General features: G+C 39.9%; 1 protein-coding gene across 1 annotated transcript in view; it reads right to left on the reverse strand.

The window, feature by feature from the left end:
* Window positions 1-22,015, reverse strand: part of ITGA2 (integrin subunit alpha 2) — a 66,162-nt gene extending 44,147 nt beyond the window's left edge. The window contains exons 1-2 of the mRNA XM_056513212.1: window positions 21,880-22,015; window positions 3,047-3,170 (exon numbers count right to left, since the gene is read on the reverse strand). Of these exons, the coding sequence (XP_056369187.1) occupies window positions 3,047-3,170; window positions 21,880-21,916 (161 nt within the window). The 5' untranslated portion in view covers window positions 21,917-22,015. The remainder of the gene's footprint in view (window positions 1-3,046; window positions 3,171-21,879) is intronic.
* Between the last annotated feature and the right edge of the window lie 2,700 nt (window positions 22,016-24,715).

Below are 24,715 nucleotides of genomic sequence, written 5' to 3' on the forward strand. Positions count from 1 at the left end.
TGAAAAGCTTGAGCTGTGCTTGACTTGCAAGTTTGTCCTTATTTATGAGCATCACATGCCATCAAAGCTCATCAATGCACAGTGGACCAGTGCCCAATTATCCTGGATTGTCTGTCTCTATCACAAAAAAGTCTTCCTTGTTGGTTTGTGTCACAGCGTCCCAACATGTACCAGACACTTCAACAGTCCTGCATTCCCTTTTGGACTGCCTTCCCTCTTCTCACTGAGTTCATCTCCAAGTAGAAGTGAAAACCAGTACCAACTCTGCAAAAATTCTCTCTTTATAATTTCTTTAGCTCTTACTGCCTCAGGAGATGCACCTCCCAGAAACACTGCTGAATAATTTAACTGGCATCTGTATTTCTGTATGTCTCCCTTCTACTCTTTGAGAGAGTACAGGAGGTTTTTTTAAAGCTATATTTTATATAGCACCCTGTGAACTTATTAAGCAAAATCTAGGAAGTGATAAAATTTCTGGTGGACCTCAGATTCTGGATAATCTCTTTTGGGAAGAGATGGAACCCCAGCAGCACATGGTGCTGTGAACAGCCCCACTCTCTGTGCCTGGACAGAATTTTCTAATACATCACGTTCTTGCTGCACAGTGACAATCTCTTCACAAAAGCATATGGTGATAAATGCTCCCCTCAGACAGAAAAATCACCCTGATCTTATCTCAGATTGTTTATCTTGTTCCCAGCTCAGCCATGCCAACAAGAACTCTGTGCATGGATTGCAGCCTCTGTGTTGCTCATAGGAGAAAACAACTCTACTGAACAACCTGAAAGAGATTGAATGTTTTGTTTGGGGTGGGGGGCGGTTGTCTGTTTGGTTGGGTTTTTTGTTTTGGGTTTTAGTTGGGGTTTTTTTTTTTGTTGTTGTTGTTGTTGTTTCATTGTTTGTTTTTTTGTTGGGTTCTTTTTTTTAATAATGCATACAGGAAAAAGCTCTATTGTCCCAAGAAAAAGAAAATGGCCTAGAAATTAAGAGAACAAGACAGTAGAACAAGACTCATTTTTCTTTTACGCTTGCCTAATGATTTTTTGAGCAGGAGACTGAAAAGGGCTTTTCTTCCCTGAAGAGTTGCTAACAAGTCCTAGTTACTTGAACAAGCTGATAAAATTTCACTGATTTTTGGAGATAGGTCAGACACCATGCAGTGAAAGAACTAATGGTGAAGTGCCTACTTACAGAAAAGTTTACCAGATTCAAAATATTCATATACTTAGGAGAAGATTGGTTGAACTCCATGGTCATAAAGGTCTTTTCCAACCTAAATGATTCTATGATTCTCTAGGGTAGGAAAAGTTAAATCAAAGTTACTTTTTTTTTCCCTTCTATCCAGCAAACATTATCTAAGAAGGTCGTAGTAGAGGAGTTTTTATATTAGAAGCAAAAATAAAAGAGGAAAATTTAAAACATAAATACCTTGAATGGATCAGGCAGCTATTTCTTCTTCTATTGCAAGCTTATAGAAAAAACTCACAACAAGTATAAAACACAAGGCAATTTATCCAAGTATGAAGCAAAAACATACAATTCACTACAGGCACACATTCTTGTTCTCCTTCAATGGCTTTCCAGAGAAGTTAGCTTTTTGGGAAGCAGTTTTTTGTTTTTGTTTCTTGGGTTTTTTGGGTGGTTTGATTTTTTATTTTTTCTAAGAGATCTGTGTGTGATCTGTGGGTGGCTAAACACACAATTAAAGCAGGCAGAAACGTGGTGAGAAGCCCCACAGCATCAGAGGAAGCGTGGGGGTAGGTTGGAAGCCTACCCAGCTGAGGGAGAGGAAATGCCAAGGCCTGAATTCAGGCCTTGAATTCAGCTCTGCTCTCCTCTTGCTGTGTCTTCTGGTGCCTGGAAATGAACACTGCTGAGAAGTTGGGGGTTCTATGTTTGCATGCTGCTGAGGTGCCTCTGAGCAGCGCTGTCACAAACGTCTCAGCTGCCCCAGTAATTCCATACCCGCTGTTCCAAACTCCAACAGAAAAATACATGTGCATTTCCTTGGATTTCAGGTTTCAACATCTTACTTTCTCTTTCCTGAAATAAGTGCAGTTACTGAGTCAGGTGTCACTTAAGCAGAACTGCCAGTTTGTGGCTATTTGGTTTCTGACACAGTTCCTGTCCGTGGAGGACGACAGGTCTCAAGTGTCTCAGCATACCATAATACACATATTCTGGTGTGGCTTTCTAGACTTACATGAACACAAACAGCCACTTAGCAGTTCAGTAGTTCTCAACTACTTTCAAAGACTCACAGTCCTTACTCACAAAGACACCTTAAGTCTTGTGCCTGTTGAGGCTGCAGAAGAGAAAAATAATGTGTCTTCAGCTAAAGGTGCTTACTCAGTAATATATTAAAGCTCTTTTTGAGACCAACATTACTAGGAAAAATATTTTACTAATTGCTCATCAAGCCCAATGTTGTGGCAACAGTGGACTTCAGGTCAAATCTTGTGGCTGAAGAGATGTAGCAGACACAAGACTTTGCTATGATTGTGTTATGATATTCATCCCAGTACACCATCCCGTGAGAAGCAAAGAGTTAACGCTGTATCAGACACAAAATTATATCAACTTAATTTAATTTAGTATTAATAATTAGAACTCACCAGACCTAATAGTTTGTTTTGACCTAAACAATGTTAAAATGGAAAAATATGCCACATATACGTAAAATGTAACAAAGATGCTCTAGGTACACAAAGGAATGAAATGCAAGTTAAAATTCTAGAGAAACTGTAAGCCTAAGGAAATTAGGGTATTTGAAATGAAGTGTAAGATTACCATAAGAAAGACCTTGGGTCACATGGTGTTAAGGAAAAAAGTGTGAATTGTCACATGCATATATTTTTAGAATACCTCAATTTTTGCATTACTAACATTAAGTATTTATTTGTAAAAAGACAGCTCTGATATAAAAATGAATTAGCCAGGATCCCTTTAAATTATATGTGGGAATTATAAAGGAAATATTAAGAGTTGCAACGTTTTGTACTTAACCTTTTAGCAGGACATAAACCAAGCCATTCAAGCTGCTTACCATTTGCCTTGTTCATTTATAAACTGTTGAACTGCATACCCAAACTGCTCTCTTGGTGGACCAGAAAATATTTTTGCTTCCAGGAGCCCAACATTGTAGGCTTCACAGCAATTATGAAGAATGCCTGTTAACAGAAAGATTATGATTATCACAGAAGCAATTACAGAAGAATTTTGATCCCAGTGAAAAAGGCTCTTCATCTGCGACAGCTCCCCCAACAGAAGAAAATAAATACAGCCTTTGACACATACTTGAAAAAACAGTGTTTTTGCTACAGTACCCTGGCCATGTGGAACGCCTCTCTAGCACTCTTTAGTGTGTTATATTACTGTGGGCAGAGATCAATGACTCATTCACTGTTTGCCTTAACAAAAGTTGCAGCACTACTAATGGGAACGTTTTAGTTGAATAGAGGCAAAATGTATGATTCAGAGGTCTGTTATCCTCCTTTACCTTCAGGCATAAGCTAAGCTTACAGCACAGCAAATACATCAACAGCCTGCTGAGGTACACTAGAAACACAGAATTTTTAGGTTGAAAAAAACCCTTACTCAAACCATTGCCAAATCCACCAATAAACCATGTCCCCAAGAGCTACACTTATTTAAAAACTTTCAGGGATGCAGATTCCTACACTTCCTTGGGCAGAGTATTCAATACTTGACAACTTTTTCCAGGAAGAAATTTTTCCTAATGTTGACTTTGAACCTTCCCTGGTGCAACTTGAGATAATTTCCTCTTGGGCTGCTGCTTGTTACCTGGGAAAAGACATTGACTCCCACCTGGCTACAATCTCCTTCCAGGCAGCTGTAGGGAGTGGTAAGGTCACCCCTGAGCCTCCTTTTCTGCAGGATAAACACCCCCAGCCCCCTCAGCTGCTCCTCACAGCACTGGTGCTCCAGACCCTGCCCCAGCTCCATTGCCCTTCTCTGCACTCACTCCAGCCCCTCAGTGCCTTTCTTGCACTCAGGGCCCAGAGCTGGACACAGCACTCGAGGTGTGGCCTCAGCAGTGCCCAGGACAGGGGGACAATCCCTGCCCTGCTCCTGCTGCCCACACCATTGCTGATCCAGGCCAGGATGCCATTGGCCTTCTTGGCCCCCTGGGCACACCCTGGCTCATGTTCAGCTGCTGGCACCAGCACCCCCAGGTCCTTTCCAGCCACTCTGTCCCAGCCTGTGGCACTGCCTGGGGTTGTTGTGACCCAAGGGCAGGACCCAGCACTGGGCCTTGTTGAACCTCACCCCATTGGCCTCAGCCATGATCCAGCCTGTGCAGATCCCTCTGCAGAGCCTTCCTGCCCAACAGCAGATCAACACAGCTATCACCCACCTGAAATCTAACTGAGTGTGCACTTGATCCCCTCATCCAGGCAATGGGAGTATCAAAGCAAAACTGAGCCCTGGAGAACACTGCTGGTGGCTGTCCACCGGCTGGGTGCAGCTCCATTCACCTCAACTTTCTGTGCTCAAACTAATTGCACTGACTTTACCTGCTAATACTGTTTATATTTGAGTTTATGGCACTGGAATAAAAATGAGATTATCTGCTGTATCAGAAAACAAATTTTTGAGTCATTTCATTATCATACCAGAAGCCTTTGTTTTCAGTCCAAACAGTCTGAACAGTTGTCCAAACAGGAAAACTTAGAAATACAAACATGCAAGGTAGAACAGCATTAATAAATTGTGACATTTAACACTGCAACTCTTCTTAGCTGCGGTTTTGCTCTTAATTGATTTTCCTTGGGCACTTATGGGAATAATGGTGTGCCATTCCATGCCATTTTGGAAAGAACCAGCAATGTGGACTGGGGACAAAGTTGATTTTGTAGGACATGGGGGTCCACTCCTCATCCATAAAGGGCCTGGTTTTCTTCTGATGAAGAACTATAGGATCAAGAATTTAGGAGGATATCCACTGGGAAGACTGGAGGAAAAAGGCCAGACTCCCCTGAGGAACTCTGCTATGTGTAGGTAACTCCTTCCCCAGAAGGGAGGTGGAAGGACTGAGACAACAACAGTGGGATGGATTCCAGGAACAAGCTACAGCCCAGCTGAGGAACACCTTAGAGCTCCTGAAAAGCCTCCAAAAATGGCAGTGATGGAAGAAATAATGACTTGTGGTTGCACTGTGCAGCTACTCTCTGAGTTCCCAGACCAGGCAGGTTCACAGAGTTGCTCATGGGTTAAACAACATCCCTCATGTTTCCCCTCCCTTCCTGTGTGCCCAGACAGAATGAGTTTTATCTGCTTTACACACAAATATGCCTCACCACAGTTATTTAGTATGAGTCACTGTGTAGTAAAGAACCAATCTTTTCAATAATCCCTTATAATAAGGAGACTTTAAGGAGCATCTTACAAATATAATCTCAAATTCTAGCAGTACTTTCTACTTTAGTTTTGATGGGCAGAGATTTTACTGTTGGTATCATTTTCTCCTAGGTCCCAGGAGCAGCTTTGGAAGAGAGGTTAACAGGGTTTATATCAGCATGAAACAGCCCATCATTGTAGCTGAACTGTAATAGTGATAATGATAATAAAATCATAGTGAAAATATTAAAATCACAACCACGGGTTTGCAGGCAAAGTTCATGACCTGTAAAAAGTGTCAATGTATATTTTACCCTTTCCCACAAAATTCAAAACAGAAACATCACTAGCAGAAGACTAAATACAACTCTAAAATAGTAACTGCTTTTTTGCCACAAATTCCAAACAGGAAATCATATATTAGTTATCTCAAACAACCACTATTTACAGTCAGCCTCTGGAAAGCAAGAAGTCACCCACTGCTAGAAGTACAGTTCCTTGAGAAACATCCTTAGAGATAAATATATTTCCTGAATCAAGCTATTTAAGACTGGAGAAGAGAATGTGTACAGGCTCATTACTCAGTGTTTTGCAAGCCTTTCGACAATAAACACAACCTCATATAATCACAGTTTATGTCTGGATTTGGAGGGCAGGGAAAAGGTATTGAGATAGTAATCAACAATTGCCAGTAATTCCTTCGTGATCTAATACGCTTGTATTTTATAAAAATATTTTTTTTCGTGACATATCCTGGGGTGGGGGAGGGGAGGGGGAGGGGTGGGGGCAGGGTTGTGTCTGTTGTTAAATTGTATTATCCTCAACCAGAAATCAGGTGCATATACCACAGTGTGCTCCTGCACTAAATACTGAAGAAGAACTCTCCACATTTATGTTGCACATGAAAAGAAACCCTGGCTTTCAAGCAAAGAGATGGAAGCAATCTAGGAATGATAAACAGTTCCAGTCTGACCCACAATCCAGTGACATTTAGAGAAAAACTTTTGACTGTCTGGACTGCTTAACACTTACTAGCAAATCACACTGCAAGCTGAATGGATAACTCTGCTGAGTGCATTGGGCAACCTTTGGTGCAAATGCATGGAAGATGTTTCTAATGTATGTCCGAGGTAAGAGTTTTGTTAAGTGCTACAGGCAGGGCAAGAATTTCCTCCAGAACTGGGCAAAAGTACAGGGAGCATGCATGACAGCCAACAGCCTGAAGGAAAGTCCCCATGGGTCAAATTCCTCTGGAGTGCTGTGACAAGTCAGATGGGGCCAACAAAATGAGTCCTAGGTTATGTTGCCTGTTCATCTCCTCCCTTGACTTCCCACAGGTGTGCAGCATCCATCCCTGGACCTCCATGGGCCACCCTCTGTGGTCCTATTTTCTCCAAGATGGGAGCTTATTCCAACGAGCAAGGACATTGCCTGTCTCTGCACTGGGAAGCTTCAACTCCTTGTAGCTCCCCTGGGTTTCACCACAGCTTACAGAAGCAATGTGCTTGTTCTCTTCTTAGGGCATGACCCATGCCTTCTTCTCACTGAACCATTTCACTCCCATTTACCACTGGACTTGATTTTATTCTTTTAAACCATCTGCATGACTGCAGCATCAGAACACTGCTCTTTGAGAGCAAAAATGTACAGCTAGAACAATGGAGAGGTGTCTGCCAGATCACAGGTCTCTTCAAAGCTGCCTCTATCATGTTCACTTTCTGGACAGGCAGCCAGTCAAGGACAGTGAAAAGAGAAGAACAAAAAAAGCAATCATAAAACCCAGCCACTGTTGTCTGCAGTGTTCTTACAGATCAGCTTTGCCTCTCACTTACAACTGCTTTGCAAAAATCAAAGTAGAAATACTGGCAAACAAAATCTGACTCAGCACAACCATTATCAAAAGAACCTAATTTCAGCATATTTCAGCCACACTTTAAATTCCACATTTTTATAATCAGAGGATTTTTTAGATCTACTCCACACAAATCTTGGTTGGCTTGGCTTGGGCCTAGCAAGTATATACTGGCAATAATAAAGCAGGCATTTTTCCTGCCATTTTCCTCCATCTTTTATGGTGCTTACTATAAGAACATCTTTTATGCATTTTGTACATTTATCTTAATATAGCATCCATAAAAAGAAACTCAAGCATTTGCAGCCAAAAAAAGAGAAAATTCTAAGTTTCCTTTAACCTATTTTAAGCCTGTGCAAAATAAGAGGGTCTCTTATGCATTAATCATTGAAGTATCTAGGTTCAAAGTACTGTACATTCTCGGCTGGAACGATTCAGTATCTGTTTCTCCCTTCAGGCAATGAACTTTGATAATTTAAGAATCTTGAAATAAAGAAAACTAATTCACTATCTGGATTTTAATAGCTTTTGGTGACAGACTTCTACTTTGTGACCTAATGATCATGATGAGAGATTGGTCGGGCAACTGAAAATCCACTTCCTAACTTCTGTCTGTAAATGGCACTTTATTTACAGTCAAGTAAACAGACTCTGTGGAACAAAGGAAGCCAGATACAAGCCTAGAGCTTCTGAAAGCCCCTCTGCACACTTCAAAAGCAGCAGTTCCTCTCCACTGGAAGGGTGCTTGGGCAGTTCAGTTTAAAGAGAACACCTTCACTAAGTAGAGTAGCCCCAACATCAAGCTTCAGACAGAAAGTGCAAGAAAAAAATCCTAATGGGGAAAAAATAAACTATAAGCTTTCTAATAAACTCCACTATACCTTTGCATGGTTATTTTTTTCCTGGGAATTCCCATATTTCAGCGTGATTGCAGTGTGAGCCATGGGAGCTGCAGTGTAGTGATATAGCTGATTTTAAACTTTAACACCAGATTTTTTTTTTCTCCTAGTAAGATGAAAAATACATGTTATGACTGGGCACCTTTAAGCCCCAACGTGTGGGAATTCTTCTGTAACTATGAATGACATGTCTAATGATAGCTCTAATGCCTTTTGTTTGCTTCAATTCTGTTTGTACTACAAGCTGAAGCAAGTTTTAATGAAGTAAAAGCTCATATTAGGTACACCCAATTCATAATTGTTTTGGTTTTGTAAGCAAAGCTTACAGCTTAAAGTGATCAAGCAAAAAATGTCTGTTTGATAATCAATTGTTTGATCTTAGGATTATAATAGTTTTTGATTGAAATCCCTTATTCAGATTAACAAACATAAAAAATCAACCTGATAAAAATCAGATTTTAATGTATCTGATTATTTCATTTGGTGAAATAAGTTTATAAAACTCTAATAGAATGTACTGAACATCATTTTGTATCATAAGTATCATAATACACGCCATTTTGTTTTTACTCTAAATACTAAAGATTGACTTTTCAACCACATTTTACTACATTGCAAAGGTGATGTGCCAATTTAAAATGGCAATAAATTGTGAAATACCATAATTACATAGACTCAGTTTGCCAAGTCTCACCTCTTATTAAAATGCCCAGTCAGAGGTATTCTCTGCTGTTGTTATTTACAGCTCTCCAAAAACAGGTCTAGCAAAGACAGTATTAAGAAAAAAGAAGAGACAATGGACTTTGACAACTGAGTCTGTAAGGATCCACCACACACTAAGTTTTAAATTTATCTAATATTAACCTTGCCAGTAGGAAAGTTCACCTTTTTTCCTTAATGTTATGGTGTTCTCTTCTTTGAACAACTACTAACTACAAACCAGAACAAAGAGTGTTATATAACCCAGCTAAGTAACTCTTTGTGAGTGAGCATTTGTGTCAGTCACGATGCCAGGAGAGCATCCTTGGCAGCTCCCCTCCACTGGCAGCCCAGCCACAGCTACACTCTGTGCCACAACCACTGCCCCCCGTGCCAGCTCCAGCAGGGCAGCTGACCCCAAAAAACCACTCAAGGTCAGCAGCATGCTGAGGGATTTGGGGGTGGAAAGGGTAAGCATCTTTGGTAGGCACCAAAGAAAAGCAAGGCCATGACCTGGCATTATGCTAAAACCATGCACTATAGTTTTTCATCTATAAATTGTTTTGGGTGGAAAAATGAATCAAGAATTCCCCACTGGATTATTGGCTGCTTCCTGAATTAGTTTCTTAGATTGGCAGCCACACAGATGTGTACTGATGGCATTGCTTTAATTGCTCAGTCTGGCCTTTTCAAAAATATCTATTCATTCCAGAAGAGGGCTTTACTTTGCCCTTTATGTTATACTGCTCCAAGAGAGCTACTACAAATTCCACGAAGAAAATTCTTCTCTTGGTCTCAAAGATTTCTACCTCCAAAGAATACACATCAGCAGGGCTCTGAAGTCTGTGAGACCCTGCTGAGGACAGAGAAAAGAAAGGGGTGGGAGGGATGAGAGAACTTGTCGCTGTTGTTTTCCACTGACTTCATCTCACAGTGGATGCACACCCTGGTTCAAGCTTTCTCCATGACTGAAATATTTCTAAGGGCTCTCTTCAGGGTAGATTTTCAGCTATTTTCTATTGTGCAAAGTCACACTGGATTGCTTTAGTTGTCAGGGAACTTGAAAAAGAACTTTTGTCTCAGTCTGATACCCAGATGGTTATTTTTTTCATCCCTCTGCAAAAGTTTGCTGAAGTTGGCTCACAGATTCTAAAGCTAGAGAGGGAGTACAGGCACCTACAGATCCCCTGCACATTATAATCACCTACTGTCCTTGCAATATTAGTCAGAAGGTGAAATGAAGGCAGGAAGGAGAAGCAATAAAGTTATGAAAGAGGGTAGTCAAGAAGTATTTGCTTTATATTAAATATATTTAGTCTTACTTTACTGTTTTTTATTAAATGGAACAACATTTTGGTTTAAGATTAACGTTACTCCCTTATTATTCAGAGTGTATATAACCAATATAAGCAATATAATAATCAATATAATCAATAATCCAACTGGAATTAGTATTCTTACAGAAAGAACTACCCAGCTTTCATAATGTGTTGTGTTTTGAATGCTTTATTGACTAGACTGTGAAAACATAAAGAAAAAAACAACCAGCATACAGTTACTTTAGTAGGTTGAATTGCAATATGGATGCAATATGTTCTTCGTTGTGATTTTCAGAAGCCACTGAGCAATTCTCACTGCAATGAGCAAAATCTTCACAAAACCAGAAACACTTTTTTCCTTTTGTCATGTATTAGTCTTCAGTGTGATCCACTCTACTGTATTGGGACTTGCACTTGTACAGATATTAAATCAAGTTCTTCTCAAAAAGAAAATTATATATTGGTTTCACTGTTTGGGACTTTCCTACAAATGAACATAAATAGAACTTTTTATCTGTCTTTAGAATACTCACAAATAGCTACAAGGAATCCAACCCAACATGCAAGGAAAATAAAGGACTACTTATAAAAATTCAGTCAGGAAAGGTGTATTAATCTTTACCTGGTATGGTCAACATAACTGAAAAAAAAATTATCATTAGTTTTCTCCTTTGTATTTACTTTTCTACTTTCTGCAATATTTTTTTCTTCAATATGCAAACCCACAGCAGCAGATCAGCAGTATATAGATACCTTCAGCTCATATACTAAACCAGCAGTTTTATAATCTGATTTTATTTAAAACTGAACTGATTTCTTATTGAGAACAACCTCCTAAATAGAGACAATGCAAACCACCACAGGAATCAAAGAGTATAGAAAGTGATTATCAACTGTATTTTTACTGGCAGTTGAAACATTGTATAATCCTCACTTCGGTTTCTTTGTTGCTATGTCATATATTTACAGAAGCTTGAAAAAGGCAAGTTTTCATTTTACTACTTCATCTAATTGTTTTTCTTTCTCTTGAGACCAACTTTTTCTTCACAACAGCTAAAATATCTCAGACTATTTAATAATTAACAGAAATCATAACATTTAGAGTAGCAACTAACTACAGGCAAAAAAGCCTCCCCCAAATCCACCACTCAGAAAAGAGAAACAATGCCTCATTTAGCAACAATCCTCCCACCCTTCTTCCTCCCCTCCTTTCCAGCAAGTTTTCCTGGCTTAGTTAGGACTGCTCCTTCCTGGAACTAGGTCAGCATCCAGCGTGTGTGAAAGCCTGAGACACTGCCTTTCCCTTCCAACGCGAGGAGATGCACTCAGGAGTTACCAACAGCCTCCTGCAAAAGCAGCCAACCTGACAGGACATGAATTGTGACTGAAAAGCTGGAGAGACTGTGCTAACACAACTAGGAGCTGTCTATCTTGTTGTTCTGACACTGCTGCAGAGTAAGAGATCTAATTAAATTTCTCCACAACTTCATTAGTTACTCTACAAGACTTGTTACTCCTGGTAACTCTCTACTCATGGCCCAGATATTGCCATCCTTGGATGCCAGAGCAGACAAAAAAAACCACTCTTCATCTGTAGTTAAGAAATCCAGGCAACCTACTTACACACAAGGACTGATTAAAAAAAAAATGCTTAGGAGCAGTTTCTGCAGGACTGACAACTTCCTATGAGTTTTTAATAAAGACAGCAAGTATTCAAGCCCACTCAAATTTATTATCTTGGCATGTTTCCATCCATGTTTTCAGTGAGTAAAAGCTCTACTTTACAGAAAATTGACATAAATTTCATCTTTTTGTTATGACATGCAGTTTTTCTTTTATCTTGGTACTAACAAGATTGTTCAACTTTGTCCTTAGTACCACAATTTTTTCTCACCACCACAAAGAGATTAAAAGTATGTGAGGGTAACAAGCTGTACACACACATATGTTGTTTATGCAGTTGTCACTGGCCTTCACAAGAAATGATGATAAACACAAAAAACCTTGCATGCTTCCCTATGATAAAACTGACTTTACAAGTGGCATTTCACTCCAGCAGTTTCTCTTCCCTTGTGTTCACATTATCAGTGGTTGCATTTTCTCTTTTTAAAACCAGGAATATTTCCAAATATAGTCAGATGAGCATTAGCCACATTACAACTGTAAGAGAGGAAATGCATGTCAACACATTGAAAGCAGCGTGACTGCTATCTGTACACCCTATATGCCACATTTGCTCCTCCTAGCTGCTATGAAAACACGATTTTACAAAGCAAAAATTCAGTTTTTCACACAAATATCAGGAAAGAAAAGCAGTCACTGGTATCTGTACTTCCCTATCCATATCACCCTCTAGCTTATATGAAAATTATAGTGTATTATAACATTTATTATTGTGTGTTATATCACATTATATCACTGTTAAATATGACCTGAAAGACTAGACTAGAAAATAGCTGAGGGACTTGCCAGCACCATCCACCCCTTTGCCACTTGTGTCACAACCTAAAACATGAGGACTGCAGTGGGTCCAGTGACCATTCCATCATACCAATTGTAGGACACACCTGTTTAAGACCCTATTCCTCCCTCAGAGCTTCTGAAGCTAGCTGGGAGCTGAGTGCTGTCCACTGTACACAGAGCCACAGAAGAGCAGCCTCAGCTGTAAAAAGTGTGCTACATCAGCTTCCTGCAAAAAGAAAACCTCCAAAGCACCACAGGATATACAATACAATACTTGGAAGAGCTATAATTATCAGAACATTTGCTCTCCCATGCCAGAAGTAATGACTACTTCTCTCCTCTGATTTTAATGGGAGCTCATGGTTGGGCATCCTGAATGGTAGGCAGGTGGTCCCAATCACTAACCTGAAATTGCACCTTAATGCACATTGAAATGATCAATTCTGGTACCAGATAGTGTCTAGGCAGAATTTGGGCACATTAAAATCAGGAAAACAATCCAGGAAGCCCAGACTTCGGTGGCTGGCTAACCCAAAATGAACCTAAAATTACCTGCCACTTAGGTAACATTACACAAAGTTGCACAAAGTTTAGAATATGAATTCTGTAGCAGCAGCCCTGTCTAAGAGCAAAGTATTCTACCCTACTGTTAACTCACTCTGACATAGTAAGAGGCAATGAAGGATTTTCAACTTATTTATTTCTACTTCTAATAATTCTTAATTATTTAACTAAATAGCTAAGTAACTTCTTTTTATGCGCAACCAAATTACAAAATGTGAAGTGCATGGGTAGTTGGTCCAAAAGAGCCAACTCAGAACTCCTTCCAGCAAAGTGCCCAGATATTAGGCCACAGGCAAGATGTATCTTTGTCTGTGTGGAAACATGAATATACATCTTGGGATGAGCTAAGACCTTGTTTCAATATATGGGGTAGGCTGCTTGTCTGACTGCTTTATTGCCAGGTAGCAAAGATGCTTCTGGAAAGCACTGAGAGGTGACTCTACATCACGGTGAGCCACGAGGGAGAGCTCTATTACAAGTACTACTGAAGCTGCTACCACTTGAAAAAAAGCTGAACTGGACACCTTTTTTCCAAAATTCTTCCCCATCCTTGACCTCAGAAGAAGGAGGCACCTCATGCTGGTGCCTGAGAAGGATGGAGTTCAAACACCCTTGATACACCTCATTGCTGCACAAGCCTTCCTTTGCAGTAAGTTGGTTTTTTGTGCATTTTAAAGTGCTGAGTCCAAGGCACCTAACCCCACACTCTGGGACAGGGGGACCATGTTTTAGGTGAAGTGGGTCTCCAGCAGACACTCTCCCAGCCCTCATCCCACAAACCACACTCGGTCTACCCAGATGCCAGTGCTCAGGTTGGTGACAGGATAGCTGTAGTCAGAGTCCAGAAGGAAGTTATATTCCTCTTTTCTTTTTCGGTGTGTTTTTTTTTGGTTTTTATTTTTTTTTTTTTGTGGGGGGGGGTTTTTTTTGGTGGGTTTTTTTTTTTTTATTTTTTTGTAAAATGCATCCATTGTACATTTTGGGGTCAGAGAGAAGGCCCATGTACATTTAAGAAGAGTTTTCTGGAGATAATACTCGCTTCCACAAAACCAGAACAGTTGCTTTTTTGTCTTCACAGAACCAAAGTCTATTGTAGCTCTCAGCTTCTCAGAAGGATAACAAGAGAGACTCAAGTATTTTTTTACTGTTCAATATGATGAACTGGCTTTTGGCAGCTTGGAAGGGAAAACAAAAATTGAAAAAAAACCCGAACCAACCCCACTCCCCTCCCGCCCACTCCCCATAAAAAACAAAAAAAAAACACCAACAAAAAAAAGAAAGAGTAGTGACAGTGAAGCAAAAGGATATTTGGCTAGAGTTAAATGGATAACTATTATTAGCAGAGCTGAAGGACTACTATGTCAGTAGCACTGCTGGATTTTTTCTCTGTTTATTGCTTTGCCCATCTTAGTAAGAGATCCTTCTCAGTAATTTCAGCTATTTTATATTTGACCTAAACGTATTTCAGGCATGTTTAAATTGGAAGTTTATTAAAGGAAGTGTTATGTCATTTAATTTTTCTTCTATGCAGTTATGGTTAGCTAAATTAGGAATTACAGCTAATTACAGCTAATGAGGAATTACAGCTAAATCCAAATTTAATATTATAAACCCAAACAATTCTATGTGCATCCAAAGTACTGCATATAAAGACAACTGATTTTTATACTACACAGGAGGATTACTGGATAAAATTGTTTTAAAATTCATTATTATAGACTCCTATCATCCCATTAGAATTTACTGTTAAGAAAATAGAATCACTTCAAAATTATTTAATAAAATGTTGTGTTATTCTTTAGTTAGCAATATTATTTTCAACCAAAAAATTCAAATAAGAAGTCACAGAGCCATTTAAGTCATGCACCCTCCTCTGGAGTGATATTTTTAACTATCTAGGATGCACTAGTTGCCTCAGGACATAACACTCCACTTGCTGCTACTCTGGACAGGTGCCTCAAGGGGATTCTTCTGTGTTTTACTCTCCCTATTGTAGCATGTTGCTATTAAGAAACCAGGACACAAACTCTTGACACAGGTTGCTCTGATTCAACACCTATGTAGACATCTAGTCAACTAAGGGAATGTGACCAGCCAGAATAAATTTAGGCCTGAATTGCAGCAATTTACTATTTTGTTTTTTTTAGCTGAATATATAATGGAGTAGAATTTCTTACCCACTGTGCTTTCACAGCTGAAGGGAAATTTGAACAGAAAGTTTCAAGTCACAGACACTGAGGAATTATGAGAAGTGACTGCTGTGCATGTGGAAATTTAGACATGCTGATAACTAATTCCATGGTTTACCTGTTTGCAGCTGCCTTAGCTCAGGCAACACAGAGCATGGCATGGGCATTTCTCCCAAAAGATGTTGAGTTGACAACTTCTAGTAACAGCATCCAAAGCTGCACTAAGCATGCAGACCTAGCACAAGGCAGCTACTCCTCAGGTGAGAGCACTGATCTTGCAGCTGGCTGAGGCAGTTTCCCAGGTAATCCAGTGGGGGAAGCAGCCTGGACATCTGCATTCTTATCATCACACACAGCTTTGTATCACAGTCTTAACACAGCACCAGCTGCTGCAGCTGTTCTTCCTTAAGGTCACTTATGTTTGAGACAGATAGCAGACAGGCAGACAGATTAGCTGTCATATAGATAAAAGGTAAAAACCTAGTTCAATTCTCCACATCTATCCACCCTCCACTCACATCTCCATCCTCAAACTCAATTATTTCCTTAGGTATTTCTACTGCGCAATACACTTCCTCCCTGAAGTCTGCTGTTCACAGTAATTTCCACCAAGATTTCTTTATTGTCTGTCCTTTAGAAATAATTAACAATGTTATGCAAGGAGATTCATGTGATTAAGAAAAAAAAGAAAGAAAAAGACATGCAACTGTATGATATAAGGGAAGATTTTATAAATTTGGAAGGAGGTTGTAAAGGGCAAATTAAATCAGGAATAAGGCACGAGTTCCATCAGGGCTGTACATAACTTCCAAGCCCTTCACCCTGTCTAACAGCAATTTGAAAGGGACAAAAGAATCCGTGACATTCATCATGTGTGACATTCAACCATGCAGATGCCATTCAGTTGCACACAAAACGTCTTTGCTCATCCTCCATTCAAAGAGTCTGTGTTGATCCTACTTCTTTGCCCGCTCTTTTAAGTTCTGAATAATATGCAAGTCTTATTATATTTTTACAGCCTGTGCATCTCCAGGAGAAAATAAAATTTTCTCCTCTGAAGTTCCTGAAATGATACTCAGTGAATAATTCAAAATAACAATTACCAGCACTCAGAATATTGAGTTTATTTGGCAGTTCAGAAATCACAGCCTGATTTGGAAGTGATGGAAATGCTTATGTTGACTCCACTAAATGCTTTTAATATTCACCACCTTCAGAAAGCGATTGCAATATGAGCAGGAAGAAGATTGTTGCATATTGCTTCACAAAGATATGTACTCACACTTGAATGATATAGACAGAAGGTATCATTTATCCTGTGTAATTCACACTCAATTATTTTCATTATCCTTTTATCAGTGCCTTAAGAAGGTGTATATTCCTATAACTGTTTAGCACAGATACATGTCAGTCTTCCACCTAAGGGTTTATAAATAAAAATCCTTCTGTGTTATCACTTTCAAGTGAAAAGAAAATTATGGCTCAGACAGTTCTCTGATGTCCTTGAATAATTTATATTGGAACAGTAGAGACAAATTATTTACACAAAAAAATAAGTTTATCAACTTGTTCTGTCTTGCTGCACAGGGTCTGAAATCCCAACACTGTGCAGTATCACAGGGGCCAGAGCTCACTATGTGAAAAAGAAGCTCTAAACATTAAAACTGCTAATGGGAATGTCCTAAGCCAAGCAGATAACATGTGTTGGTATGCAAGTGCATGGCTATGCCGACGAGAATCCAGCCTGTGTCCTGTCTGCATTTCAGCACGGTCACCATGGAAATGGGAACCAGCCTGCACAGAGCCTAACAAAGGAAACCTTTAAATGAAAGTAACAACACTGGATACAGGCTGCACAAGATTTCTGCTGGGAAAAATGACTTGCTTTACTCATCTGGAGATGCAGAAACGCCCTCTTACCTGCATTAATCCTTAAAGGAAAGTACCTTATTCACACTTAGCTGTTTTGACATTAAGCTGTTACACTGGTAGTTCCAGTTATTAGCCCTCAAAAATACATCACATGAAGTACACACAAACTCCATTTTCATTCATTCAAATTTACAATAGTGAAGAAAGACCACAATGAATAATATTTATATAGTGGCTAGGAAGCACAATGAAAAAAAGGACTAGCTGCACTTTTATTTCTTTAACTTCTTAAATTGAAGTTCTGTGACACTGAATCAGAAAAGCAAAGACTAATTCACAGGCTGTTCCAGAGTGAGGCAGCACACAGTTAAAACTTGTTGGTAGGATCTCATGTTGACTTTGACAAAATTATGCACAAATAAATATTAACTGTTAATGTGTTTAGGTGTTTGATGGCAATAGCCTGTATGCCTTCTAAAATAAACATAATACAAAATACAAGTCCTGTAATGCAGTATGAATGAAGCCTTACTTCAATCTGAAATGCTGTAAGAGGCAAAACTCCAAAAATAATATGTAGTGGTGCTGCTACTACTTGCTACCTCAGAAAGAAGGAAAAACTTTAAGAATTCATATCTGGTTCTGCTTTCAAGCCATCTCCATGTTTAACATTAACATTACTCACATAATAAAACATTAAGGTATCAAAAGATGATCACAAAGAGGAAGAAAGGCAGAAACCAAAACAGGCTGTATGGATTTAAGTTGGCTTGCATAGATGCATGTTAAAAGCATTTTCACCCAAACTTTTAGCTTCATTTATTACACCAAATGTTAAATTTCCATTTGTTGTTCAGTTATCAGTTTAGTCCACTCTGCTCTGTACATTAACATGTACTTTTTATGTGTATGATTTTAACCTTAGCAGCTTCCTTGTTAATTACTGCCTACATATCTTGACCACAAACATTCAAGTATTTGCATCTGACAGAGGATTTATTTTCCAGCACTCAAGTGAAATGAGAGATCATCCTTAGCTCCATTAGACAAAAAAAAAAGTACTTACTATGTTTGGATATCTAGTGATGCAGCTGAAACCATTTTATTTTTTCACATTTAAAATACAATTTCCATTGACTTCAGCCACAGCTGTGAATACAAAGCAGTTTTGCACATCAAGATGCACTTGCACAACTAGCTCAAGCCAGTGAAAGTGACAGCTACCAGTGAAAGACTTTTCCAGCTTTCCTCCCTCCTCTGGCCACAAGTTCTGACTGTCCCCTATGCCAACACTAACAAATAAATTGCTCAAGTGAACAGGATCAGTTTAGCTCATCTCCAAAACTAACCTGGCTCAAAAGGGGGAAAAAATTATTGAAGCAAATGGATCCCTGACCTGTTCCCCAGACTAAGCCATAGTGATAGTGCAGAGAAACTGGTGGAAACATGAAAATATGAGTGGATGAAATGTCCTTGCAGCGACAGCTCCACATTCAGCTCAGCTTAACCAGATCGTGAAAACGCAGCTTCAGTTTTGAGAACCCCTGGCTGAGCAAAGAGAAAGAGAAGAACACAAAAGCTCCAACCACATGTCAAAGATTTGGTTTAAATGACTCATCTGAAATTGTACTCAGCTTTTGCAGAAAAAAAAAAAAAAAATAAAAGAGAGAGAAAAGAAGAATTTACTTTTGTAAAGAAAAAAGAAATTTACTTTACTTAATCCTACACTTTTTCCTCATTCATTAGACCACTTTCTAATTTTAAAACTAAGCAAGGCAGGAGTTCCAGCTCATTCTCTGATCACACCATCTTTCTCTGTTTATAGCAAGATGCACTGATGTGCAAAAGAGACAAATCCAGGTGGTTAACTGGCTCTTGGCATTTTCCAAGTTTTGCACATTTAATGTCATTGTCACAGCTTCCATCCCAGTTTAAACAAAAGTGTACTGAAGAAAAAGAGTTTGTTAGTAAGGTCTCCTATTCCTCCTTAGGGCCCATTACTTACAAGGTCCCCAATACTGGAAATTCTCTATTCTACACACACACCCCAGTTTCAGATAGATCTGTTTTCTCCTTCAGTCTGCCTGGGTCCCACAGACCTGAGAATCCATGGCACTCGTGTGGTAGACCTGCAGCCCAAAAGGCATAACCCTTACATTGCTGCAAGCTTTCATTTCAGAGTTAAAGAGTTCAAGGGATGTGGACTTCACAGAGTGGATATTTTATGAATGTGCTGAGAGCTGTATCATTCACATCCTGGATTGCTGGGGGAAGGTACATGTACACTTCAACCTGAAGGTTTGCTGGGATGGTATAGGTGAGGTCACCCCAAATTTTAATTCCTCCCCTAGGTATGGTCCTCCAACACTGTCACTTGATAATTCATTCTGAAGTGAATTATTCTTATAAAAAGGAGAACAAGCTGATTCATCCGAATCATCAGGAAACAGTGAGGAGCATGCAGTACAGACAGTCAGCAGACTATCACCCATAAGCAAACTGGAAAGCAGAGTGACTTAAACAAAGGATATTGCTGTAAAAATAACAAATAACATGGAAGTCAAGAGAGAAATTGTTTGTATTTGGGGGTGTAGATCTAAGACCTCACACAGAAACATCTGACTAAGGTGCATAACAAGGTGGACATCATAAATTAACTTAGAATCTAGCTGATAAAAATGCACTTCTTTCCAGAGGAACACAGTTTTGCAAAGATTTGTTACCTGGCCAAATTTAGGTAGACAATGCAAATAGTGCCTTCCTGCCAAATTTCAAATATCTTCTCTGAAGCATGAGGGCACTAAAGCTTTCCAAAGAAAATGTTACCAGAATTGATCCCAGGAAAGCTACTGTATTTTCCACTGACTTCACTCTCAGGGAGAGCTGGGCAGTTTTGGCTCTGACTTTCAGGAACAGGATAAGGAAAAAAATGCATGCATAAAATGTAAATTTAAAGAATTGTATGTGGCAAATCTATCAGCAGCATGTAGTAACAGAAAAGCTTCTGGCTTTGTTGCATCTGTTAATGCATCATTTCCTCCTCTTAACATAATCTACTTCTCTATGCCATATTCTTTTTGGTCAATGATTAAAAATGTTGGTACCAAAGTCATGCTACCAAAATGATCTCTTCTTCAGACCTCTTCTTCTTCTTCTCATCTACAAAGTCCTAATGACTTTCCAGACACAAAAATACACATCAGCAAAGAATAACCCACTACTTCTCTGTTGCACTATTTTTAGCTCAATTTAGAGACACAACAAAGCACCCCATGCGACCCATTTAATACAGCTGATAATTCAGAAGTTAATACATAAAATCAAGTCTGGAATAACTTGGAATATTTTCCAGAAGTAATGACAAACTCAGCTAAGCTCTCCCAGTTCAATTTAAGAATATGACCTTTGAAAGTAAACCAGTTCACCAGAATTCAAGCAAATTTGAAAATTATTGTGGGAGAGCTTTAAGAACACCACCATCGAACTCTAAAAACACTTAAGGAATACTCTCTGTCCTGAAAGGTTCTTTTTGTTGCTACTCTTACAAGATCAAAAAGGTCTGAGCAAGTATTAACCCAGTAATTTCCTCCACTAACATCAAATGTCATGACACATCTGAAATCAAAATTATGACAGCTTCCAGATGTATAAATTGAGATACATCAGGGATAGTGCCTGAACAAAGTAGACCTATCCCACCTCTGTCATTCATAATGCTAAGGGAATTTTCCTCTCATAATCAGTCCTTATCTTCTGCTTTCAGCACTGCTCTACAACCTTTGCAAGTCTTAAGACCCCATGAATTACAGGGAATGTTAGTGGTCCTGATTTTCAGTAGCCGTAACCTGGAGAATAAAGCATAGATCAAACAAAAGTACAGGGTGGAATGTTTTGCCCACTGGTACTTTTCAGAATTTTTATTCTTTAAAAAAAAATGCCAGGTTGTTTGTGTGTTATATATCACATCACAGGTTCATATTTTTGTATTTTATTTCATACCCTGCAGCCACACATTCCACTGCAGTGTTCACTATAGTTACTGAAAGAACAAGTTAGAACAGCTCATCAGTGAAGACTCATTTTCATGCTGCAACTTCGGTGACTTGCTAATTAAGGGTCTGTGAGAGCATACAGTAATATTAAAACTCTGAAACTGCCTGGGAATTTGCTCATGGCAAGTGAATATAATTGCTTATAGTTCCCAGGAAAATAGATGTAATGGTAATTAAGTTAGCCAAGAGAAGGAGGAGATGGTTCAAGTTTCCCTATCCTTTTCCAAGGAACAATATCTGCCCAGCACTGTGGTAACAGACCTAGAGGACTCTCGCAAACAGGAGCAGTACTCACAAAGAGAACATCATCTTCGCGCCTAAAAAGGTATAATCGCCACACAGCCCTAAGTTCACACACCGGACTGTCCCCGCTCCCTCCGTGCCAGCGCACACACACTCGGTGCCTTCAGGGGAAAGTGAGGTGCAGGAGTTTAACCCGCTCTGGAATCGCTGCGGGCGCCTCGCACCGCCCGCAGCCACAGCCCGCAGGGCGCAGCGCCCGAGGCCGCCCCGCTCCGCACCTCTCACCGAGGGGAGACCTCCCTTCCTTCCCTCCTTCCTTCCTTCGTGCCCTCCGCGCTCCCCGGGCGGCGGGACGGACAGACGTACCCAGAGCGAGCAGCAGGGCGGGCAGCGCAGAGCCCATGTCCGGCGCGGTGCAGGGCGAGGGGCCGGCAGCTCCCGAGCTGGCCGCTTCCCAGGGCGACACTGAGCGCCACCTGCTCCGAGCCGCCCCCAAATACTCCTCCTCCTCCTCCTCCTCCCTCTTTGCCTCCTCCTCCTCGTCCCCGCCCCCCGGAGCCAGGCGCTCCCGTCCGCAGCCCCCGCCCGCACCCGCGGCCGTGCTGTCCCCTGCGGGCTCTGCCGCCGGCTGCTCCCCTCGCCTCTCCCCTGGTTTGTTCCCCGAAGGAGACCCCCCGCGCTCTTCCCTCCTGGCTCTGCCCAAGGCTGCGTGCCCTGCCTCATGGCTGCGCTGGAAGGAGCGCTCCGGGGTCGGACACCCACCACCCCCGCCCTGGGTACCCTGCGTTTTGGAGAGCAGGGGATGCCTCTTTTTCTTTGGTGGCAGAAACCTGTGGAATAGTCTTTAAACCTGTATTTGTTGAACAATGTAGAGTGGTTATCTTCCTTGAGTATTAAGTTGCACGTTTGATGACGCTGAGTCTGTATCTTCTTCTTTAAATAAAATTCTTGCAGAATATGCTGCCAGCTATGCAGGAGTGAAACAGGATCTAGAAGCCTTGCCACACAACTGTCTCGAACTTGGCAATGATGGTGAGGATGAATTGTCTAGGCAAAATAACTGCCTACGTTGCCTTAGATGCCAGGCCAATATCCAGGAAGACAAAGAGAATCTAAGCCAGTAAAAATAGAGAGGTGAGGAGTTTGGCTTCCTAAGAAATCAGAAGGAGTTCTTATGCGAGGTGCTGTGTAACTTTCAGTCTGCCTACCCTTGTCAGCACTGCTTGAATACTGTATGTGCAGAGTACTTGAGAAACATGCATTTTCTCCATCGGGGAGTTCCAGTAAATATCAAAATTTATGGCACTACCTTTTTATGTGGCATGTATTTCATTCTGTACAATGAATACTGCTGAATAATTTGAACTTCTTGGCATTAACACTGTGTAATGAAAAAGACAGTTGGCCTGGAAAATAGAAATAAAAAAAGCTTTCTTCTTTCACCCTTCTTGGCATCTAGGTCATGGCCCTTTAGGTGTGACACACTATAGCTATTATTTAAGGAGCACCTGTATTCTCTCAACTTCTTATTGTTCTTAACATTTGGAAATTGAGCTGTAAGTTAAAAAGAAGTTTGTCAGTATTTGTAAACTAGTGGAGCTATTCAACAGGTTTTTTTGGTCATGGGCTTTATACGGACATTATGCAGTTAAAGAAATCTCCACCAGGATGTTAAAATCCACGTGATGGTAGTGCAGCAGAGACCTATCTTTGTATAACTTAGACTGAATTATTTTATGTATTTACTTTGTAGGACACATAGGAGTGTTACCCATCCTAATGCAAGAGCTTGTACATGGACTCACAGTGAGCACTTCACAAAACACTGTCATTGCTGAACTCCAAAGCCCTTTCCAAAACCCTTGATCAGTCATCACCAGGGATGGCTCACAAGTCTCTCGGAGCACTCTGTTTCCTTTGCACGGTGTCATAGAAGACCTGCAGACACCTCAAGCAGTATCAAAGGGAAGATATTGAAGCAGTAACACCAGCTTCAGCACCCCGACTGATCCTGTGACCAGCAGGGAAATTGTGATGGGAAGAGCAGCCATGGGAATTTCCTTCCATCTCCACTGAGTATATACATGTATGTGTCACTCCAGGACAAGAAGGAAAAATCTATATTCCCACAAGGAAGAAGAAGAAGACTAATGAATAAATACTAATGAAAGGACAATAGAAAACAATAAACAAAAACTCACAGCATAGAGAAAAATGGTTTCTTAATAATGGAATAAACCTAGAATTGCCCTCTACCCCACCCTAAAATAACTTCTGCAGATTAATGTCTCAGTTTCCTAAGAAACAATGTCTTTGATTCAGTTACATCATTCTAATTATAAATATGCCCCTAGGGTATGAAACTTTCATTCTCATGCAGACACAATGTGGAAGACTAATTTCTCACACACAAAGGCTGTCTCCCAAGGTGTTTACAAAGAATAGGTTGTAGGACAATAAATACTGTGACAATTACTGTATTCTTTAGATTAATTATGGATCATTTAGATTAATGCTTTTATTTTAAATTATTATAAGCCATTTGATAAAAACCTTCTCATATAATCTTGAACTGTACTTTGCATATTATAGGAAAAAAGAGTTTTTATATTGTGCAATATTTCATCTTTTTTGACTCACTTCAGAAATGATATACATATATTGCACATATTCAAGGAAGTTATTATTTATTATTGTTCACCTACATTGATAATCAAATTACTCAGAGAACAATTTGATTAGTGCTCCTTATCTCTGCACTATAAAATGGGGTCTGATACACACCCTTTGCTGTACATGTGTTTGTTGTTTAATGATGTTTTATAGCACCTTGTCACGTCTGCTTGTCATTGATCACAGGGACACTTGCCCAAATCTCCACACATGCCTGAGATGACTGCAGTGGTTCAGACTTGGTTCTATGCAAATTCATTGTGATTACACATTAGAATAAACTATTTTGTTATCAAGGACAAACAAACTTTCTTTTTAACAGTAGAGACTGTGCGAAGCAGGTTGCTTGCTCACTATGAAAAGATCACTATAATTTTTCATTTTCAATAAAAACAAGAAGTTGCAACATGAAGATAATGAAGAAATATTTGCTTTTAAAAGTTATTCTGGTGAACACATACTTAGTGATCAATTTTACAATTTATGCATATTATTCTAGCTTTTTAATGTGATGAAAAAATGTACAAAT

This window comes from Oenanthe melanoleuca, chromosome Z (genome assembly GCF_029582105.1).
Source record: "Oenanthe melanoleuca isolate GR-GAL-2019-014 chromosome Z, OMel1.0, whole genome shotgun sequence".
Classification (NCBI taxonomy): Eukaryota; Metazoa; Chordata; class Aves; order Passeriformes; family Muscicapidae; genus Oenanthe; species Oenanthe melanoleuca.